General features: G+C 43.8%; 1 protein-coding gene across 3 annotated transcripts in view; it reads right to left on the bottom strand.

The window, feature by feature from the left end:
• Positions 1 to 24460, bottom strand: part of TTC27 (tetratricopeptide repeat domain 27) — a 182670-nt gene that overhangs the window by 122804 nt on the left and 35406 nt on the right. For all 3 annotated transcript variants that reach the window (XM_048843605.2, XM_048843604.2, XM_048843606.2), the window contains 2 exons: positions 7546 to 7710; positions 4292 to 4428 (listed from right to left, as the gene is read on the bottom strand). In XM_048843605.2, the coding sequence (XP_048699562.2) occupies positions 4292 to 4428; positions 7546 to 7710 (302 nt within the window). The remainder of the gene's footprint in view (positions 1 to 4291; positions 4429 to 7545; positions 7711 to 24460) is intronic.

Raw genomic sequence — 24460 nt, 5'->3', positions numbered from 1 at the left:
AAACTATTATAATAATACCTTTAGCTTATTTTGTTGCCCCTAATATCAAATGAGAACATATTTAACTGTTTGAATGTCACAATAGATATTTTATAAAATAACTGAACTGCAAATCAGCTTTTATAATTCTTTAGCAGCAACCTCTCCAGCAGTCTGAACAGTGGAAAGGAGCATCATCCAGTCCTTTTTTGCTAGAAGGATAGTCATTGTGCTGCAGAATGTCAAAGATCTGACACTGGGGGCATTTTCACTGCTCTAATAGGAAAATGAATATTGTCTTCAAGAGAGAAGGGCAACAACTATGACTATCTTTACTGATTTTTTTCCCCAGTTAACAACACCATCCAAGAAAGACTGTTTTTATGGTTTGTCACAAGAGAAGATGGATTTTACAATGATTCTCAGTAATTAGTTTTTGTTTCAATGCTCACTGAACATGCAATATTTTATGATTACTGACCCTTTAAATGATGAAGTTAATGTTAAGACCTAAAAATAATCTATAAGGTCAATAACTGAAGTTTAATCGTGAGGCCAAAAAGCTTGAAACTGGCAGAAGTAAAAAAATCTTAGAACTACAACAATACGTCAAATAAAACAAAGAAGTTCTATTCATCTACTCCCTCAAAACAAAGGGCTTTTTGTGTGAAAATATGCAGTTCTGTTCTCTTTTTAAAGTATACTGAAAGTACATTTCTAGAGTATGTTGGTATTCATCACAGTTTCTATGTATTGACTAAACAAAGCCAACCAAAAATTCTATATCCTCTTCCAATATGAGCTAGCCACTTAAGAAGAGAGCAGCTGACTCTACTTCATCAGACGTAACAGAAGTTACATTAAGGAATTATAAGATAATCAATAAGCAGTGTCCAAGTTCTAGTCTACAAGCCAGAGAAATTACAGCAGTCATTAGGCTGACTGAACAGATTCAGTTAGTGTTAACTTACTTATGTAAGATGGTCAATTGAAATATATTATATTGAGATTAGATCATGTCTTGCACATGTTTTTACAATCCAAGCTGACAAACTACATGCAAAACGCAAGAAGCTGTTCAGGACTGTTTTCAGATTAAGACTAATCCAACATTCCTCACACCAGAATGGCATTAAGAGTCCTAAACATATACCCCACATCTCAGGCCTTGCCTCTACACAATCGTGCACCTATTTAACTAAAGGCATGATTTTAAGAGATTTAGTTTAACTTGTGTACGTCCATCTGACTATAGACAAGGCCTCTGAAATTTACCTTCTCACAGCTCTATTCTTCTACCTTCCTGCAACAAAAAAGAAGTCTGAAACTGTTTGTTCCTAGATACAAAATATATTTTCTTGTGATGCAACCAAACACACCAAGGCTACCTCTACACTATGAATAAGGGTGTGATTCGAATACACATATTCGTGCTGGCTTTCACAGAGCTAACAAATAGTGTACTCATGGTAGCATGGATAGCAGCTGCGGAGGCACAGCTTCTCCTTGCTAAGTACTCACCCACTGGTTTTCATGTGCTTCTGCAGCTGCTACACTGCAATTTAGACTCACACTAGTTCAATGAGAGTTAGCACAAGTATGTGTATGTGAGCAGGGCAAGCACACCCCTAGCTCATTGTAAAGAAGTAGCCTAAAGCTGGCCAGCACCAGATGGCATTAGAGAGTACCTATGTTAGTTTGATTGCATCTAGTCAAGTACAAAGTCAGATGGCTTCATTGGCTTTGTTTTGTACAATTATTATTCACCATATATTGCAATTAATAGGTTTTTTGTTCAGTAAACTTTTCCATATTCCACAGAACACAAAGGAATTTAAGGATGCACTAAAAAAAAATCAGCAAATGCCAGATTTAGAAGTTACATACAGCCTTAATTGCCCCACTTTTATGCATTATGATATAGTATTTAATTTTTTCAGCATTAAGAAATTCAACTTTCCCACACTCCTGGAACAAGCTTTTTTTGGACATGCAAGTCATCTTACTTGATGGGTGAGTAAAATGCCAGAATGATAACCATAAGATGAAAATAATGAAAGGACAGACAAGCAAATTTTGTGCCTGAGCTGTTTTTTTTTTTTTTTTTTTTTTTACACATCAGTTTTTCAAGGCTGAATCACATAATCATAGACTATTTCTCAAACAGTATAATATTGTACATTTCCCCCCACAATCCTAGACACGCATGGAGTGCCTTTTAATGTTTGCCATACTTATTCTGTGTGACTGAAAGCAGTCCCTGGATTCACACCCTACATGCTATGTAATAATCTTTATAGAAAATATGCCCCAGCCCAGAGCCCTATCCTGCACTGCAAACCCTTCATCCCAGGCCCCACTCCAGAGTCTGCATCTCCAGTCGGAGCACTCACCCCCTCCCACACACCATCCCCTTGCCCCAGCCCATTGAAAATGAACATGTGAGCAAGGGTGGGGTAGAGCGAGCTACAGAGGGACGGGGGATGGAGTGATTGAGACAGGCCCCTGGAGAAGGGGTCGGACAAGGGTGTTGGGTTTCCTGCGATTAAAAAGTTGGCAACCCTAGGAGGCGATGGCAGGAAACAGCACAATTTGTTTGCATTGCAAAGCACATGTTTTAGTGAAAATCTGGGAGTAGGAGTGTGTTGGGGTCAGCCTGCAAGTAGTAACCAAGGAAGCCAGAACGTGACTGGTGTGTTGCTGGCAAACTGCTGGAGTCAGAGCTGCTAGACCGGGGCCTGCCACTATACACAGCTAACACAGGTGGGGAAGAAAAAGCATGGAGGCTCCTTCACCACCAGACTTTATGTTGCCTTCCTTACCACTTGTATAAACTTTACTTTGAAGGGTAACCTTCACATGAATCCACTTTAAATGTTCACTGGACTATAAAAGAAAGGGGCGGAAAATCCCAAGTTCTCTCTTTCACCTAAGACTACAAAGGCACCATCACCTTTGGGCCTCTGGGAGACATCCTGACTGAGGAAAGGGTCAGCCATCGTCTTGCTGGAAGATTGTGGATGAGAAAGGCCCTCTTGAACCAAAATTTACTAGATTAAGTTTTTGACTTTTAGACACTTGTTTTTGCTTTTATTTGCTTATAATCATTTTTAACTTTATCTCTTATACTTGAATTCACTTAAAATCCTATTCTTTTGTTAATAAACTTGTTTTATTTTTACTCTAAACCAATCCAGCGCTGTGTTTAAACTGAACTGTTTGATAACTCAAGTTAAAGTAACAAACTGTTGAATATTGACTCCTTACAGGGGCAATGAACTGTCCAGGAGAGGGCTAGACATTGCAAAGCACATGTTTTAGTGAAAATCTGGGAGTAGGAATGTGTTGGGTCAGCCTGCAAGTAGTAACCAAGAAAGCCAGAGTGTGACTGGTGTGTTGCTGGCAGGCTGCTGAAGTCAGAGCTGCCAGACCAGGGCCTGCCGCTATACACAGACACTCAAGGTGTGAGCTACATGCTGGTTGGATGGCTGTGAGCAACAGCAGCAAAGCCTTCTGAGGCACCTAGGGGTGCATGACAGGCACTGATACAACGTTTACTGGTCAGGACTGTACCCCAGAAGGATTTTTGGATGTCAGTGGAAATTGCTCTGCCCCTCTAAAGATTTAGCCCCTAGCCATTTAATGCTAGTTTTACTCTAAAGTGTGAGAGACAGGGCATCAGGTGCTAGAAACCTACATGGTAATAGTGTGTTATTTCTGATGACCAGGTGAGCTTCAGTAGTTCCATTTTGGGCTATGAAAGGGTCCAAAGTGTGTCTCTCAGGGAGAAGGAAATGAGGGCAGGGACAGAGGCCTGATTAATAGGTGTATTTTCTTTAAAACATTATTAAATTAAATAACAGTCTTCTTTATCTGTGCACTATGCGAGTTTAAGAGGAAAACGTATGCCAAGTGAATGTATGATCACAACTTCTGGATATGATCTACACATGAAAATTTCTGTGCATCAAATGGAATAAGACAGTCACTAAAGTCATACAACCCATCTTCGGGATTTATATAAATTTATTTGTAATTTATTTAGATTTATAAAACAGATAATAGAAGCACCTGTCCTAAGCTCTGGATGTCCTTTACAAAACTCAACATTCACAATAAACAAATTAAACCAAGTAAATCCACTACTAATAGTCCCAAAATCATGATCAAAACTTTTTCAGAACAAATAAGTCCATCCTACTCACATTCTGACCCCTTTCCACAAATGTTCCAGAAGAGAAGCTTTGCTGTGTGTTCAAATGAGTTTTAAAAATCGTGAACTACTAAAGAACAATTTATTTCCAGTGCATACCTTTGTTAAATTTTCCAGAGCAGTTGGTGCTGGGCTTAGCTCACGGTGAGAAAGGACGACATCATCTTTCCTTTGGACATCAAGTATAAGTTGTGCTACATGCTTTTCCTGAAATCGTGTCCTTTTTCCCAAAGCACCTACAGAAAATTAAGATTTATTAACTATTAAGAGGAATCAGGATCTCCAACACCGCCTGGAAAATGTATTTACTTACAAGTTTCATGTAAAATAAAAACAAAATGAGAACTAACCCACAAAATCCAAGAGCATTTTTTATTTATTTCTAACCCTGGTTCTTAAAATATTGGACTTTAAAATTCAGAGGTCACTACTGGACTCTGTCTGAGGACTATCACCTTTTCTTTAAAACAAACAAAAACAAAAAAGCCAACAACCCGACCCCCCCCCCCATATTTATTTTTCATGATGAAAAACTGTTCAGTGAATAAAGACTATAGTCATTAAAAATGATTTGATATTTCATTTTTTTTAATGAAATTCTTCTTAAAAGCTTTAAAATTGTATCTGCTGGGAGGTTGCACGTTTCATATTAAACCAGAATTTTTTTGATGCAACATTCCTACTATCCAGCCAAAACATGAATTTCAAAGTAAGTTTGTCTAGAATGCCAACAATCCCCACATGTTCATTTCATTTGCCTTCACATTAGACATCCTTTGTAACCCTTCTGATAGATTTACTGAGAGAAACCACAATACTTTTAGGAGTCTCGCTAGTTGAGAGAAATGCATGATCACGAGAATTCATTTCTAGGGCTATCCTAACCTCTGGCTAAAGTAGTAATTAAAAGCACACATATATCAAGGGCAGCAAACTATTTTTTCCGTTTAACAATAGCTTTTCTAGTTTAAATCTTTACATTTGAATGAGTTATTTCCCTAACGCCCCTTATTAAGAAAAAATAGGTATAGCCGTTTAGGTAAAATCAAGCAACAGCTGACAAAAATCAACTGTCATTGCTGGGGTTTTATTGTCCCTTAACTTGTTAAACTTTTATGTTCTGAGTCTCACACCATATGACACTGATTATGTTTTTAAATACATGAACTGAAAACAATTTGAATTAACTTTAGCAAAACCACTTTAGAATATCAAGTTTGTAGTACTGTCCATATTAGAACGTAACAGAATGTCATGTCTTGGCTGTAGCATCAATTGCATATATTACATTTTCATACATTCAAAATCTATTGCAACCAGCTTTGTAAGCATTTACTACTTAATCTTTAAAGTACTAGAGCTCTGAAAGAAGAATATGCTATTCAATTTGTATCAAAGACCAATTAGGAAATTACTGATCCCTTAAAATAGAGAACAACGAAGGAAGTGTGGAGCCAGTTAGAAAGTCGGGGAATTAATTCCAAATTATGTGGAAAGAAGTCTTATGATTTTAGGAATTACTTTCCGTAGTGCATAATGAACGTTGCATAAGGACATTCAATATGCACCCATCGTTCTTATTAAAGGATTACTAAAATTAAGTTTTAAGAGGAAAAAAACCTTGTGAATATACTGCTTGAAGAAAAATGGGAAGAAGACAGTTTCTAAATAATATATTTACAATTAGTTTAACAAGTACACAAGATTTTCCTTTTGGACCCAGATATGAATGAAATATGCAGGTGAAAAATTAGGTTTAAAAATTTATTTTATTTAAATTATGAGACATTTTTAAAGACTTATAAGTAAACTTAGTGTTCACAAAAAGTGTCCTATTTACAGCTGGGAAATCCTATATTTATGGTATGAGGTATATATAGAGGCAACAGAAGTTCAAGATTCTCTGTACAGCCCAGCCAGTAAGCCCAAGCCTTGCTCTGAGGAATCAATTCATATGGAGGTTTGTGAAGATAATTCAATTTCCATGTTTCTACAGCCAATCGATTCTTGTCCTGTCTGTCAACATTGCCAAAAGACAGGACAGTGTGTTCTGTGATGTCAACAGCTGTTCATTACAAATTGGACTGATGCCACTATATAGGCACTGAACAGTCTTCAGAACTACTTTTGCATCCTACTAAAATAGACTAGACTCAATTCAGTGCCACAGAGGTGAGACTGAATCAAATTACCAATCCTCTGAGCCATCCAGACTCCATGCATTCTTGTTTCATCATTATAGTCTAACCAACAGTTATTGGTTTCAATTTTTATGTCCAAAATTTTGAAGCACGCCACCAGCCAGATCTGGAGACTCATTGACTTTAAGAATTTGCTTGAATATTAGAAACATATCAGGATGTGTCCTAATGCAGTAATACATGAAGCAGTTCCTCACATGGTGAAAGTTGATTTTAAAAGATTACCATCCACCACGTAAAGAAACCAAAATAAAATCTTTTTCCTTCCTGGTGAATGACTTCGCTTGATACACTTTTTAGATTTCATATATTGGATATGGTATTCTAGTTCTGACCAAGAAAACCATGTGTTAAAAGATTGTAACTAAGGTTACTATGAATATTGTACATAATTTTCTTGGTCAATTTGATGTGGAGACAGATATTTTTAAGATCTTGTCCTATCGTGGTAGATATGACATTTTTACAAGTTTGGGCAATTTTCCCTCTGTTCCCAGTCCTCTCCATTTCCTCTATAGTATTTCTGGAGTAACCATTACATCTTCTTTCATAATCATGAATAAACTATTGATACACAGAAGAAAAAAAAACATGTAATAAAATCCATTGCCCTTGCTATAGAATTACAAGACACAGAAAAGAAGGCTAATTTTCTAACAGCAAGAGGGTTAAGTGACTTTCTGTTTGTGCCATTTGTTACTACTATTTATAGTCTGTGTACACACTCTTCATCTTCCATGTTGTGCATGAGTACTTCCAGGAATTACAATGATGTTTCACAACAAACAATGACTGCCTACTATTCTGCAGTTTTTCACAAAGTGGTGCTTTTAGAAATGAAATCACAATACAACACTAAGTATCTCAGTGGATGTGTTGATTCTAGTTTTTCCTTCTGCACCCTCTCAGCACTATTTACAAGAGAACAGGAGCACAAAATGTAACTGTACAGATACCAATATAAATTCAGAATATGCTACAAGCTCAAGAATCAATCACTTTCCCCCCACTTAAAATGAACCGTTGCCCTTAACAAGCAAGCATTTCCCAAACATTACCTCACTTCTATTTCTTCTTGGCCATTAAAAAAAAGTCAAGCCATACAAGGCTAGTTAAAGCACATTTTCATAATATTTGTAAACAAAAACTTACCTGTCAAATTAATCTGTAGTTTGGTTATGTCTTTAGCTGCGTTGAAATGCTTTTTAGCATTTTTATACTCATGGTAATTCAAAAATGTATAGGCACATTCAAGATGTAACTGAACTGCTAAATGCCAACATTCATCATCTGTGAACAAAGTCTCTAAGTTTGTCACTGCAAAATAAAAACCAAGAGGAAAAAAAGACATCAGAACACCCTCAGGGGAATGAAGTTCTAAGAAAAAACACTAACAATAACCCCAAAAAGGAAAGTTTGTTAAACTTACAGTGGGTGCATCATCCTCTATATCTCCACAAATTTAAAAGTTTGGAAGTGGGTGTTAATATGTTATCTGAATCTAAATCAGAACTTTTAAAAAGATATACATTTATTTAAGAAATTTCTTAAAAAGTTTCCTCTGTGGGGACAGCCACACAAACATTTTATCAGCTATATGATAAAAATGAAGGACAGTTCAATCTTCCTCTTTTATATTTGACAGTAAAGCTACACAGGACTGGTATCTTACCGATTTATTGCAAGTAGACAATCACTTGACATCCTCTTGGTGAAAGACAAGCCTATTTAATGTTACCTTTTTATAATCAGATTCATTCTCCAATTTACCGTGTCATGGGAAACTTGTTCAGGGAATGAGCTCAGCTTTATTTAGAACCGATGTGATATTTTTACAATGTAAATGGACACTGAGAACTGGAGTCCCCTGGGTGCTCACTGAGGGTAACAAATACAATCTTTTCATAGACAACCATCTTGTTAACTCTCTTTTAGTCACTGGGGTGACCATGGCAATAATGGAGAAGAGTAAGACTACATCTGTCACACCACCTTGAATGAAAATTAGTTAGGAACTTCAGTTCCAAGTATCTCGAGAAGTCAGTCAATGCAGATTGTCCAGCTGAACTGGACAGTCCACCTTCACACCAATTCCAACCGATAAGCGTACAGAATCTTTTGTTATTTACTTCACTTTACTAAAATAAATACTTCTCAGTGTTGGATCATATTAAAGAAGTTCTGTATTAAAATCACAAATGAGTTTGATTCCCCATAGTTAAAATTCCAGGGTATTACTAATTAACAGGTCTCTTGGTTTTTGGTACTGTTTCTCTCCCTCTATGTGCTAATTGTGTTAGTACATTCTAAGACAGAGTCTGTTCTCAAAGCAATTCACAGAGACTCAAAGCAATACTCTAACAACAGAAACAGCACCCAGAGACTCCCCGCCCTTTTGTTGTATTAACAATTGTGATTAAAATAGAGATAGAGGATGGATGTGGATGGATGTTTGGTGTGGATAATAACTGAATGATCAGGGAGGTGCCAGCCTAAGAATCCAGTGTCCATCGGCTGAATAAGGCGTCAAGTGGAAATAACCAGAGGACCCCCCGGAGGGCAGACTGGAATCCACCCAACAGCCTCAAGAATGGGAGAACCAAAGAACAAGATAACATCTTGGAGCCGTCAGGAACGTGCTATCTGCTGATTGATTCAGCAACAGCATGATGAAGCAATTCCCATAGACTGGCATAGGAAGAAATTCCTATAAAAATAGACTCTAAAAAGTGAGAACTTTGGGGTCTGATTCTGCAAACCAACTTCCAGGAGCATCAGATGAGCATCTGACAAGGCCCTGCTCCCTCCTCATGTCCAGGCCACCTGGCCAGTGGCTTGGCATGAGCAACTCTAAGGCTGGTAACTATGATAACAACCTTGCGGAACCTGTGTGTGTGTGTTTGTATGAATGAATGTGTGAATAAATATGAGATTGAATGGAATGTTATAGCTATAACTAACTGCTTACTATGATTCTTTCTGTATTCAAAATAAATGTGGTATTTTGCCTTTTTCCCTTTAATAAGATCCTGCTGGTTTTTATTTTATTGGTATAACATCAGTAACTGTACACCTGAATTGATAATCCTGTGAATGACAAGTGTATGTCACATACTTGTGTTTCATTAACAAGTTTAATGCTAGTTGTCTAGAAATAATTGCTAAGCCAATACATTAAGAGTGCCAAGACTAACTCAGCATAGCACTACCTATGACAGGAAAATGACTTTCCTGCAGTAAAAACAGCTGAGAGAAATCGCGAGTGTCTAAAGCAATCACAGTCTAGAAATGGCACAGAGCTTGTGGTCACAAGAAAATGACAGCTTGTCAGAGAGATGAAGAAGCTTCAAGATGTAAGCTAAAGATATTTACTGTTATTGTGACTTGATTTGCTATCTTCTGATAAGCTGTAATACCCCAAGTTAAATTCCTTCTTTTAAGCTTGCTAAACCCTATTGGGGTATGTCTACACTACGGAATAAGGTCGAATTTATAGAAGTCGGTTTTTTAGAAATCGGTTTTATAAATTCGAGTGTGTGTGTCCCCACAGTAAATGCTCTAAGTGCATTAAGTGCATTAACTCGGCGGAGCGCTTCCACAGTACCGAGGCAAGCGTCGACTTCCGGAGCGTTGCACTGTGGGTAGCTATCCCACAGTTCCCGCAGTCTCCGCTGCCCATTGGAATTCTGGGTTGAGATCCCAATGCCTGATGGGGCTAAAACATTGTCGCGGGTGGTTCTGGGTACATATCGTCAGCCTCCCGTTCCCTCCCTCCCCCCGTGAAAGCAAGGGCAGACAATCATTTCGCGCCTTTTTTCCTGAGTTACCTGTGCAGACGCCATACCATGGCAAGCATGGAGCCCGCTCAGGTAACCGTCACCCTATGTCTCCTGGGTGCTGGCAGACGCGGTACGGCATTGCTACACAGTAGCAGCAACCCCTTGCCTTGTGGCAGCAGACGGTACAGTACGACTGGTAGCCGTCATCGTCATGTCTGAGGTGCTCCTGGTCGCCTCTGTGAGGTCGATCAGGAGCGCCTGGGCAGACATGGGCACAGGGACTAAATTTGGAGTGACTTGACCAGGTCATTCTCTTTAGTCCTGCAGTCAGTCCTATTGAACCGTCTTATGGTGAGCGGGCAGGCGATACGGACTGCTAGCAGTCGTGCTGTACCATCTTCTGCCGAGCAGTCATGAGATGTGGATGGCATGCAGTCCGTCTGCTGCCAGCCAAAGATGTAAAAGATAGATGGAGTGGGTCAAAACAAGAAATAGACCAGATTTGTTTTGTACTCATTTGCTTCCCCCCCCTCCCCTGTCTAGGGGACTCATTCTTCTAGATCACACTGCAGTCAAGGTGCAGCGAGGTAAATCTAGCCATGTATCAATCAGAGGCCAGGCTAACCTTCTTGCTCCAATAAGGACAATAACTTAGGTGCACCATTTCTTATTGGAACCCTCTGTGAAGTCCTGCCTGAAATACTCCTTGATGTAAAGCCACCCCCTTTGTTGATTTTAGCTCCCTGAAGCCAACCCTGTAAGCGCCCCTCCCAGCGTCAGAGCAATGGCAAACAATCGGGCATCTGAGAGTGCTGTCCAGAGCAGTCACAATGGAGCGCTCTGATGGGGCTAAAACATTGTCGCGGGTGGTTCTGGGTACGTGTCGTCAGGCCCCCGTTCCCTCCCTCCCTCCGTGAAAGCAAGGGCAGACAATCATTTCGCGCCTTTTTTCCTGAGTTACCTGTGCAGACGCCATACCACAGCAAGCATGGAGCCCGCTCAGGTAACCGTCACCCTATGTCTCCTGGGTGCTGGCAGACGCGGTACGGCTTTGCTGCACAGTAGCAGCAACCCCTTGCCTTCTGGCAGCAGACGGTGCAATACGACTGGTAGTCGTCCTCATCGTGTCCGAGGTGCTCCTGGCCGCGTCGGCTGGGAGCGCCTGGGCAGACATGGGCGCAGGGACTAAATTTGGAGTGACTTGACCAGGTCATTCTCTTTAGTCCTGCAGTCAGTCCTATTGAACCATCTTATGGTGAGCAGGCAGGCGATACGGACTGCTAGCAGTCGTACTGTACCATCTTCTGCCAGGCAGGCAAGAGATGAGGATTGCTAGCAGTCGTATTGCACCATCTTCTGCCAGGCAGGCAAGAGATGGGGATGGCTAGCAGGCGTACTGTACCATCTTCTGCCAAGCAGCCATGAGATGTGGATGGCATGCAGTCCTTCTGCACCGTCTGCTGCCAGCCAAAGATGTAAAAGATAGATGGAGTGGGTCAAAACAAGAAATAGACCAGATTTGTTTTGTACTCATTTGCCTCCTCCCCTGTCTAGGGGACTCATTCCTCTAGGTCACACTGCAGTCACTCACAGAGAAGGTGCAGCGAGGTAAATCTAGCCATGTATCAATCAGAGGCCAGGCTAACCTCCTTGTTCCAATAACAACGATAACTTAGGTGCACCATTTCTTATTGGAACCCTCCGTGCAGTCCTGCCTGAAATACTCCTTGATGTACAGGCACCCCCTTTGTTGATTTTAGCTCCCTGAAGCCAACCCTGTAAGCCGTGTCGTCAGTCGCCCCTCCCTCCGTCAGAGCAACGGCAGACAATCGTTCCGCGCCTTTTTTCTGTGCGGACGCCATACCACGGCAAGCATGGAGCCCGCTCAGCTCACTTTGGCAATTAGGAGCACATTAACCACCACACGCATTATTCAGCAGTATATGCAGCACCAGAACCTGGCAACGCGATACCGGGCGAGGAGGCGACGTCAGCGCGGTCCCGTGAGTGATCAGGACATGGACACAGATTTCTCTGAAAGCATGGGCCCTGCCAATGCATGCATCATGGTGCTAATGGGGCAGGTTCATGCTGTGGAACGCCGATTCTGGGCTCGGGAAACAAGCACAGACTGGTGGGACCGCATAGTGTTGCAGGTCTGGGACGATTCCCAGTGGCTACGAAACTTTCGCATGCGTAAGGGCACTTTCATGGAACTTTGTGACTTGCTTTCCCCTGTCCTGAAGCGCATGAATACCAAGATGAGAGCAGCCCTCACAGTTGAGAAGCGAGTGGCGATAGCCCTGTGGAAGCTTGCAACGCCAGACAGCTACCGGTCAGTTGGGAATCAATTTGGAGTGGGCAAATCTACTGTGGGGGCTGCTGTGATGCAAGTAGCCCACGCAATCAAAGATCTGCTGATATCAAGGGTAGTGACCCTGGGAAATGTGCAGGTCATAGTGGATGGCTTTGCTGCAATGGGATTCCCTAACTGTGGTGGGGCTATAGATGGAACCCATATCCCTATCTTGGCACCGGAGCACCAAGCCGCCGAGTACATAAACCGCAAGGGGTACTTTTCAATAGTGCTGCAAGCTCTGGTGGATCACAAGGGACGTTTCACCAACATCAACGTGGGATGGCCGGGAAAGGTGCATGATGCTCGCATCTTCAGGAACTCTGGTCTGTTTCAAAAGCTGCAGGAAGGGACTTTATTCCCAGACCAGAAAATAACTGTTGGGGATGTTGAAATGCCTATATGTATCCTTGGGGACCCAGCCTACCCCTTAATGCCATGGCTCATGAAGCCGTACACAGGCAGCCTGGACAGTGGTCAGGAGCTGTTCAACTACAGGCTGAGCAAGTGCAGAATGGTGGTAGAATGTGCATTTGGACGTTTAAAGGCGCGCTGGCGCAGTTTATTGACTCGCTTAGACCTCAGCGAAACCAATATTCCCACTGTTATTACTGCTTGCTGTGTGCTCCACAATATCTGTGAGAGTAAGGGGGAGACGTTTATGGCGGGGTGGGAGGTTGAGGCAAATCGCCTGGCTGCTGGTTACGCGCAGCCAGACACCAGGGCGGTTAGAAGAGCACAGGAGGGCGCGGTACGCATCAGAGAAGCTTTGAAAAACAGTTTCATGACTGGCCAGGCTACGGTGTAAAAGTTCTGTTTGTTTCTCCTTGATGAACCCCCCCGCCCCTTGGTTCACTCTACTTCCCTGTAAGCTAACCACCCTCCCCTCCTCCCTTTAATCATTGCTTGCAGAGCCAATAAAGTCATTGCTGCTTCACAGTCATGCATTCGTTATTCATTCATCACACAAACAGGGGGATGACTACCAAGGTATCCCAGGAGGGGTGGTGGAGGAGGGAAGGAAAATGCCACACAGCACTTTAAGCACAGCACTTTAAAAGTTTACAACTTTAAAATTTATTGAATGACAGCCTTCTTTTTTTTGGGCAATCCTCTGTGGGGGAGTGGCTGGTTGGCCGGAGGCCTCCCCACCGTGTTCTTGGGCGTCTGGGTGTGGAGGCTATGGAACTTGGGGAGGAGGGCGGTTGGTTACAGAGGGGCTGCAGTGGCAGTCTGTGCTCCAGCTGCCTTTGCTGCAGCTCAACCATACACTGGAGCATACTGGTTTGGTCCTGCAGCAGCCTCAGCATTGAATCCTGCCTCCTCTCATCACGCTGCCGCCACCTTTGAGCTTCAGCCCTGTCTTCAGCCCGCCACTTACTCTCTTCAGCCCGCCACTTACTCTCTTCAGCCCTCCACCTCTCCTCCCGGTCATTTTGTGCTTTCCTGCACTCTGACATTATTTGCCTCCACGCATTCGTCTGTGCTCTGTCAGTGTGGGAGGACAGCATGAGCTCGGAGAACATTTCATCGCGAGTGCGTTTTTTTTTCTTTCTAAGCTTCACTAGCCTCTGGGAAGGAGAAGATCCTGTGATCATTGAAACACATGCAGCTGGTGGAGAAAAAAAAAGGGACAGCGGTATTTAAAAAGACACATTTTATAAAACAGTGGCTACACTCTTTCAGGGTAAACCTTGAAAGTTAACATTACATACATAGCACATGTGCTTTCGTTACAAGGTCGCATTTTGCCTCCTCCCACCGCGTGAACGGATTTTGGTTGAATGCCAGCAAACATACACTGCAATGCTTTGTTCTACAGTGATTCCCCAGTACGTGTTGCTGGCCTGGAGTGGTAAAGTGTCCTACCATGAAGGACGAAATAAGGCTGCCCTCCCCAGAAACCTTTTGCAAAGGCAGAACCGCAAATGCCAGGGCAAAGTAATCCTTTCACATGCTTGCTTTTAAACCATGTATAGCATTTTAAAAGGTACACTCACCAGAGGTCCCTTCTCCGCCTGCTGAGTCCAGGAGGCAGCCTTGGGTGGGTTCGGGGGGTACTGGCTCCAGGTCTAGGGTGAGAAACAGTTCCTGGCTGTCGGGAAAACCGGTTTCTCCGCTTGCTTGCTGTGAGCTATCTACAACCTCCTCCTCATCATCTTCTTCGTCCCCAAAACCTACTTCTGTATTGCCTCCATCTCCATTGAAGGAGTCAAACAACACGGCTGGGGTAGTGGTGGCTGAACCCCCTAAAATGGCATGCAGCTCATCATAGAAGCGGCATGTTTGGGGCTCTGACCCAGAGCGGCCGTTCGCCTCTCTGGTTTTCTGGTAGGCTTGCCTCAGCTCCTTCAGTTTCACGCGGCACTGCTTCGGGTCCCTGTTATGGCCTCTGTCCTTCATGCCCTGGGAGATTTTCAGAAAGGTTTTGGCATTTCGAAAACTGGAACGGAGTTCTGATAGCACGGATTCCTCTCCCCAAACAGCGATCAGATCCCGTACCTCCCGTTCAGTCCATGCTGGAGCTCTTTTGCGATTCTGGGACTCCATCATGGTCACCTCTGCTGATGAGCTCTGCATGGTCACCTGCAGCTTGCCACGCTGGCCAAACAGGAAATGAGATTCAAAAGTTCGCGGTTCTTTTCCTGTCTACCTGGCCAGTGCATCTGAGTTGAGAGCGCTGTCCAGAGCGGTCAGAATGGAGCACTCTGGGATAGCTCCCGGAGGCCAATACCATCGAATTGTGTCCACAGTACCCCAAATTCGAGCCGGCAAGGTCGATTTAAGCGCTAATCCACTTGTCAGGGGTGGAGTAAGGAAATCGATTTTAAGAGCCCTTTAAGTCGAAATAAAGGGCTTCATTGTGTGGACGGGTGCAGGTTTAAATCGATTTAACGCTGCTAAATTCGATCTAAAGTCCTAGTGTAGACCAGGGCTTAGTAAGCTTAATCAACCCTATTAGTAATCATCTTTATTTTATTTACCATGATTACTTGTTCTCTCACTAAACATTCTATTTTGATTAATAAAATGAATTAAGAATTCCCAAGTTTGTTCTTCAGCTAAGCAACTGAAATACAAACAATCATGAAAAACATGGTACAGACAATTGGTTCTTTAAAATGTATTAGCCAATGTAGGCTTTACAATCCATTTTTCTATCACATTATAAATGAAGGTCCTCATGTAACCAAGAAAAGTATGTCAGAAATTTTAATTTCTTAGGTAAACAGAAAAAGCAGCAATATGGTTTTTTAATGTTTTTATTTTGAAATAGCATATGTACTAACACAAGAAGGTGAGCACAAAAACAGATTCTTTACCAAAATGCAATGAGTTTACACTGCAGTTTGTCTGCTGTTACAGGGACAATGAACTACTACAACCAGGACCTTGTTTACACAGTTGTTTTTTTAAAAAAATCAGAGTGTCCATCTAGCATTGTAGGTGCAGATCACAAAGGTAATGCCAGGGGCTAGTACACACTAGCACCCAACCATTGCTAGCAGTGGTGTATAATTTCCTTAAAACTGAAGGTGTAGACATGGACCAGGATTATACAGCAGAGTTTATGCAGCAAATTACAAAGGAATACACTGCGTTTTAAGATTTTGGGCTAAGGTTTTCAAAAAGTATGCATAAAGTTAAGCACTAAATTAAGTGGCCTGATTTTCAAAAGTGCTCAGTATTCAACAGCACCCAATGAAACACTTTTGAAAATTGGGTCATTATTCAGGTGTTAAGGACGTAAGAACCTAACTTCAGACACCCATTTTTGGAAATGTTGGCCATCATTCATTAAAAGTGCTTTAGGAATCTCAGATGGATGGCATTATGTTAGTGCAAAGTATTATTAAAAGGTAGAAGAAATAGGTCAGATTAAAAAGTTCAATTCACAAAAGTTTTTTTTAAATGTACAGTTCACATAATTGATAGCATAGGTCAGAACATCCTCCAGCCACCTATTATGTTTCATTAGGTAAGATAAAAAAGAAAAGGTTACTCACCTTGTGCAGTAACTGAGCTTCTTTGGAGATGGTTGTCCCTGTGGGTGCTCCAGTTTAGAGGTCTTGGTGCCCTGCACTTGTAATTGGAGATTTGTAGTAGCAGTACCCTCGGCCACACCGCTCTGAGGGCTTACCTAGTGTGCACAGCCAACCGTCCCTCGGTTCCTTCTCTACCCCAGAGAAACAGCGTGAAACTCCAAAGTAGAGGGGAGGAGGGCGGGTAGTGGCGCACCCACAGCGATAACCATCTCGAAGAATCTCAGTTTACTGCGAAGGTGAGTAACTTTCTCTTCTTCTTTGAGGAGCGTCCTTGTGGGTGCTCCACTTTAGGTGACTATGGAGCAGTGCCCCTCAATGGAGGGAGGTACTTTGAAGTAGCTTTGTTGACGGTAGATAGCACCAAGAGTCCGAACTGAGTGTTGGCAGTGGAATGTTGTTCTAGGGCAAAGTGTCTGGTAAAAGTGTGGGCCGAGGCCCAGGTAGCTGCCCTGCAAATGTCTATAAGGGGTATGTTCTTAAGAAAAGCTACTGACGTGGATAGCGCTCTGGTGGAATGTGTATGAACTCCTGATGGAGCCGGGATATTGCTCTGGTGGTAACACAGGTGGATACAGCCAGAAATCCACTTAGTCTTTGTTTAGAGATGGCCTCACCCTTTGATCATTCTGTGATAGATAGAAAGAGACGTGATGACTTTCTAAAGGTCTTTGTTTTTTCTAGGATAGAAGGTCAGAACTCTATGGACATCAAGCGTTGAAGAGTTGCGTCCCTGGAGTCGACATTGGGTTTTGGAAAAAACACAGGTAAGTATATGGGTTGGTTTAAATGAAATGGGGAGGCTACTTTGGGTATAAATTTAGGGTGGTTTGGCAAGGTCATTTTGTCCTTATGGAATGTGGTATAAGGCAGGTGTGCCATTAGGGCACCTAACTCTGCTACTCTTCTTGCTGAAGTGATAGCAATAAGGAAGGCGACCTTCACTGATAAGTGTAGCAATGAGCAGGTTGCTAGGGGGTTCGAATGATTTCCCCATGAGAGTGTGGAGCACAAGGCTAAAGTCCCACATAGGAGTAGGGTCTTTCAGAGGTGTGTAGATGTTAGTCATGCCCTTTAGGAAACACTTAGTTATTGGGTGAGCAAAGATGTTGGTTCCATCTACCTTCTTGTGTAGTGAGGTGATTGCAGCTAGGTACACCTTTATGGAACTGTTGGAGAGGCCCAATTTTTTAAGGTCTAGTATATAGTCCAGGACCCTGGGTAGAGGAGTGGAATGAGCAGATGTGGTTAGCCTCACACCAGGTGCAGAATTGTACCCACTTCTGAGCATATGTTTTGTGTGTGCTTGGTGTGACCGGGGTGCCTAGGGCAGCCCTCACTGGAAATGAGAAGGTCAGGGCAAGCTACAAAAGGGAGAACAGATACTCCCAAGACTGATGGGTAACACTGAAGTTAAATTCCCCAACCAGTCACAAACTGCACTTCTGATTCCCCACACTCTGTTTATCAAGAGCAAAAAAAGAAATCACACAACCCCCTTTATTGCATCCCAGTGCTCTGGCTCCCAGTCACCACCTAGGTCCAGTACAGTGAGAAGTTATTTGGAAAATTCTGCTTAAATACACAAAGATGTTCTTCTGACCCCAGAGGGTCAGCCACATTACCAGGTCAGTATAAGTTTGGATCTTACCCAAAATACCACACTGCCAGCCAATCCTTTAGTATCTAAAACTAAAGGTTTATTATAAAGAAAAGAGAACAAGAAGAGATGTTAAATGGTAAAACAGTCACATACATACAAAGACTTCGAAGTCCATCAGGTTCTTAGCAGTATTGGCAAGTTTGCTGGCTTGAAAGTTCCTCTGGAACACATCCACAGCTTGGATGGGTCATTCAGTCCTTTGTTCAGAGCTTCGTTTGTAGAAAGGTTACTCCAGAGGTAAAAGCAGGAATGAAGACAAGAATGGAGAAGATGCAGTTGCCTTTTATAGTCTTTTGCCATGTGGCCTGTGCTTCCTTTGTTCCAACCACAAGCTGACCCGCATATGGCTTGAAAGCCTTGTTTTGTCCATAAGCATGCCCCTGCACACTTTGCTGAGTCATAAGATGTATCTGCCTTCTCTCATTGGTTCAATTGTATAGCTGATGGTCCTTGATGGGCCATCAAGCAGCCTAGGCAGTGCTGATGCCAAACTGTCTAGGGGTGTCACCCAGAAGCATAGCCCAACTTTGAAATACAGACATATGTATAACTCATAATACAAAGGTGATACAAACACATAAATGAGATCATCATAACTGGCAAATAACATCTTTGCAGCTACCTTAAATGGTCTATCTAGCATAACTCATTACAATACTGATAATGTGGGACGTTGCACTCCATATGTTTTATGGAAATATGCTTATGAGTGTGAATATGATGCAACTTGAATATGCTTTATGCAAAAGGTCTCTTGTAAGGTATCCTAACAAGGTTATAACCTACTGAATATATTCCTCCTATTTGTATGCATGTATCATTCTCATATCTGAAACTAGAAATGTGAAGTATAACTGAGGTCCTATTGTAATTATGCAAAGTTTAATGATGGTTTAGAATCTTGATGGCTCCCATTGACTAAGACAATTGGTTGTAAGTTGTTTATTTACCTGCAAACCTTCCTGTATACGTGTGGACCAACCCAGGAAGAATGGAGACTAGGAGGTCTTACAGTGACATGTGACCATGTCACATGATACTGGAATCCATCTTAATCCTTGTATTTATCCATTGATGAGGCGGGGATGGGGACAAGCACAGACAAAAGATTCCCTCCTTGTGCCAAAGCTATAAAAGGGGGTGGAGCAACACGCATACATTAGTGGTGCATCCCATTTTGTAAGGAGGGCATCACCGAGGAAGTGGTGACCGAGCCCTGCTTGGGAGCAATACTGAGGGCATTTCATATTGTGAGCCATTGCAAATAAATCTGAAGTAGGGAACCCCCATGTTTAAATATGGTAACGAGGGTTGGGTAGTCCATCTTCCACTCGTGGGCTTGCGAGAAGTATCTTCTCAGGTGGTCTGCCGCAGTGTTCTGAAGCCCTGGCAGGTAAGATGTGGAGATGTCTACATTATTGGAGATGCATCATTGCCATAGGCATACTGCAGGGATAGGCAAACTTTTTGGCCCGAGCGCCACATCTGGGTGGGGAAATTATATGCAGGGCCATGAATGTAGGGCTGGGGCAGGGGGTTGGGTGCGGGAGGGAGTGTGGGGTGCAGGAGCGGCTCAGGGCAGGGGGTTGGAGTGCAGGAGGGGTGCAGCAGAGGGTCTGTGGGCTTAGGGCAGAGGGTTGGGGGGCAAGATCTGGCCCAGTGCCGCTTACCTCAAGGGCTCCCTACCTGCCCTGGCCCCGCGCCGCTCCCGGAAGTGGACAGCATATCCAGCAGTGGCTCCTGGGAGTGGGGTGGGGCAGGCGGGTCCACCGCGCACTGCCTTCACCTGTGGGTAGCACCCCCGAAGCTTCCATTGGCCACGATTCCCCAATCCCGGTCAATGGGAGCTGCAGGGAGCGGTGCCTGCAGGCGAGGGCAGTGCACGGAGCCCTCTGCCCTCCCTCCCCCAGGGGCTGCAGGGCCATGGTGCTGGCCACTTTTGGGAGTGGCGTGGGGCCAGGGCAGGCAAGGAGCCTGCCTTAGCCCCCTGTGCCATGGGGATGGCAATCCCACAGACGGATGGAAAGCCCTGATGGGCCGGATCCGGCCTATGGGCCATAGTTTGCCCTTCCCTGGCATAGTGCCTCAATGCACAGAGGATATGATTGAGCTCCCCCCATCACTTTATATAAAACATGCATGCTGTGTTGTCCGTAAGACTTTGATGGTATTGCTGCGGATGAGCGGAAGGAAGTGCTCGCATGCTTTTCTGAATGCTCTGAGTTCTAGAATGTTTACATGCAAGTTGGCTTCCACTGGGGTCCAGCGTCCCTGGATAGTGTTGTTGTCCAGATGAGCTACCCACCCCATGAGGGAGACATCTATGGTGATCGTTATGGTGAGAAGCTTTTTGTTGAAATGGGATCCCTGAGCAGACATTTTGCAGTTGCAACCACTACTGGAGGGAATCCTTCACTTTGCAGGGCATAGTGAGCCGTTTGTGGAGGGAATGCCTCTGTGATATATAGCAGGTGCAAAGCCAAGCCTGTTGGCATCTCATATGTAGTCTGGCATGTTTGACTACATAAATCGTAGCAGGCATATGCCCCAAGAGCTGTAAGCAGATCCTGGCAGATGTTTGGGGGCTGTCTGTGAGCACAGTTATCTGTGTGGTTAGGAGGAGGAATCGCTGCTGGGGTAGTCTCGCTTTTTCTGAGAGACAGTTGAGATAGGCCTCTATAAACTTTAGTTGTTAGACAGGGACCAAGGTGGACTTTTGGATGTTTATTTGAAACCCTAGGTTGGTGAAGAAGGTTATTGTGGTTTGTGTAGCTTGTACTGGAGTCTGTTGTGTTGGTGCTCTTATGAGGCAGTCATCCAAGTATGGGAAGATCATTTCCCCTAGCCTGCGGAGGTGAGCTATGGTGATGGCTAGGATCTTGGAGAATACCCTTGGGGCTGTCGATAATCCAAAGGGTAGCACTTTGTATTGGTAATGTTGATGGCCTAGTGTGAAGCGCAGGAATCATCTGTGCACTGGATGAATGGTGACATGAAAGTAGGCATCTTGTAGGTCGAGGGACGAGAGCCAATCTCCTTTCTCTAATGCCGGAATTATGGTTGCCAGGGTTACAATTTTGAAATGCTGAGTGCTCATGCAAATTCAACAAGTCTGTATAAGTCCAGAATCGATCTCCACCCATCATTCTTGTTCTGCATGAGAACATAATGGGAATAAAACCCTCTTCTCATGTGTTGAGGTGCTACTGATTCTACGGCTTCTAGTTGCAGGAGATGGTTTATTTCCTGCTGTAATAGGGGCTCATGAGAGGGGTCCCTGAAGAGGGTCAGGGAAGGTGGATGGGTAGGTGGGGATAGAAGTAAATGGGATAGAGTAACCCGTTTGAATGATTTCCAGAACTCTTGTCTATAGTAATGTTGTTCCAGACTGGGTAGTGTGGTAGCACGCGATATCCAAATGGATTGGAGGTCATCTGATATTCCGGAATGAGAGAACATAGAGGTCTCGAGCCCTCGCCCCAATATTTCAGAACGATTGACGTGACGTTGAAGGTTGAGACATAATGGGTTGATTTTGGTGCCGCATGCTCCTCGATTGTTTTTGTTTGCAGAGCTGATTGTAGTTTCTCTGAGTTGTGAGTATGGTGTAGGATGGAATCTTTGAGTGTAAAATCTGACCTGTTTCTTCTTATTTGGAGGGACATAAATACCCAAGGTCTTCAAGGTAGTTCGAGTCCTTTAAGGTATGTAGAGATGAATCTGTGCTTTCAACAAATAGTTTTTGGCCCTCAAAGGGCAGGTCCTCACCTGTGGCTTGTACTTCCCTCAGGAATCCAGAGAGGTAGAGCCATGATGCTTGATGCATGAAACGGACATAGCGATAGAACGAGCTGCTGTGTCAGCGGAATCAAGGGAGGCCTGTAAGGCTGTTTTGGAAATTAAGGAGCCCTCCGCAAGGTTAGCTCTGTATTGCTCCTTTGATTCCTCCGGCATTTGGTCAATAAAAGATGTCATTTTATTAAACAAGTTGTAAGTGTATTTCGCCAACAAAGCTGAGTAGTTTGCGACAAGGAATTGCAGTGAGGCCAAGGAATAGGCTTGCATCCAACGAGGTCAAGACTTTTTCAAATCTTTGCCATAAGGGGTGGTTTTTGACTGGTGCTGTTTTCCCCTTTGGTTTACTGCCTCTACAACTAGTGAATTTGGAGACAGGTGAGTAAATAAGAATTCAGCCCCTTTCGCTGGTACGTAATATTTTCTGTCCAGTGTTTACAGGAGGGTGGGATAGTGGCAGGTGTCTGCCATATTGTCTTTGCAGGATCCATTATGGCACTGTTGATGGGAAGAGCCATCTTTGCTGATGGGGATGCCTGTAGGATGTTGGTAAGTTTGTGCTGGGTCTCTGGCAGCTCTGCGAAAGAGATGTCCAGGGATTCTGCAACTCTTTTGAATAAGTCCTGGAAGCACTTGAAGTCATCTCCTGTAGTGGGAGGTGGTGGCATAATTGTTTCATCCGGAGACAAGGACGAAATATGGGTGGGTGGCAGTGTATCGGCTTCAGGGGCCTCTTCGGGCTCCTCTCCACCTTCCTCCTGGGCCTCTGGTGGTGGTGGGCCCATGGGTGAAGGGGACCAGGTGGTCCCTGATGCTGGTGAGTTGAGAGGTTTAAGATTCTGGGCCCTGTAGATTTCTCATGGGTCCCAGTGTCTCCAATTGGGTGGCAGAACAATGAGTGGTTGCATCCAGGGTTGTGACCGCCAACTTCACCCTTCCATAGGTGGTTGTTGGTGAGAGGGTCCCGGTTTCGGGGAGGAATGACGAGGGGTGTAAAGGCCTACGTCATCCTCATCACTAGATAGCGGAGATGCAGATCCACTAGGAGTGCCTATTCAGCACAGTCCAGGCCTGACTGTGGTACCCTCAGTGCCGAACAAAGGGGTCCCTGGTGTAGAGGTGACTATGAGGTCTGTATGCCTGCTGAATTGGCATGGAACCAGGAAGCTTGGTGCCAGGGATGGTAATATACTCTGAATTGCAGTTAATGTCAGAACTGTTGGTATTGCATACTTGCTATGCTGCAAGGGTACTGGGGATGGCGCCATTGCACTGCTCGGTGAAGAGGATTTCTTTGGCTCCGCCGGTGCTGAGGTAGGTCTCTTAATCTTTTGGCGTGCACCTGAGAGACAGCTTGCCCGTGCTGGGTCTTCAGCTCCTTGAGACATCTCGGTACCCGACATTCCTGGTGCCTTGTGGTCCAACGGTTTCAGTGCCGTCGGTACCAGGGCAGATTTTCTACCTGGAGATTGCTTTCTTTCAGGCGAATCTCTCCGTGGGGATGTATGTGTCTGCTTTTTTGTGACCTTTTTGGAAGCGGACTCCTCGGCAACAGTCTTAGAGGTAGAACCCCTGTCAGAGGCTGCCGATGGGGATTGTTGGCTTGGAGGCATTCTAGTCTCAGGGACTTTTCCATCATTAACAGTTTGACTTTCGTGTCCTAGCAGTTAAGTTTTTACAACACAGACACTTTTGGGCAATATGAGTCTCTCTGAGGCAGCGGACGCACTGAGCATGGCCGTTCAACACAGGAATGGAGAGTCTACAGGTTATGCAGCATTTGAAACCAGGAGAGCCGGGCATGCCTGAGGGAAGGAGATGAGTCCCGTACTTGGTTGTTGTTATTCAAAGTGGGAGCCCACTGAAGGCGGGGTGGGTGGAAGAAAGAAGCTATACAACAAAAAAAATTTTAAAGGATAAAAGTAGGGTAAATAAGAGAACAAAATGAAAGGAAGGGTAGTTTACAAACACAGAAGGGTAACTATCTATGATTTGAGAGATGTGCTGTTGTCGGTCCGACTCAAGCCAAAAGCGGTAGAGAAGGAACTGAGGGATGGTCGGCCGCGTGAAATGGCTGCCGCGTGTGCGTGGCCAACCAGGGCACTGCTACTACAAATCTCTGATTACAAGCGCAGGGTGCCAAGACACTTGGAGTGGAGCACCTACAGGGACGCTCCTCGAAGAAGAAATAAGCGATATAAATTCTCAGAGCTAGGAACAACCCAATATAGCCATTTTCATCCATAGCTTTGGAAGTCCTTTACCATTATCTGTATTTACATTGGGAAGTTTCATTCTAGAATTTATCATTAAAGATTCTTGCACCTTCTTCTAAAGCATCTGGTAGCCATTGTCAGAGACAGGTTACTAGACTGGATAGAATATTGCATGATCCCTTTTGGCAATTCATATATTAAATGCACTGTTCAGG

Source organism: Caretta caretta, chromosome 3 (genome assembly GCF_965140235.1).
Source record: "Caretta caretta isolate rCarCar2 chromosome 3, rCarCar1.hap1, whole genome shotgun sequence".
Taxonomy (NCBI): domain Eukaryota; kingdom Metazoa; phylum Chordata; order Testudines; family Cheloniidae; genus Caretta; species Caretta caretta.
The sequence above is the reverse complement of the archived record's forward strand: the minus strand, read 5'-3'. Positions and strand labels throughout refer to the sequence as shown.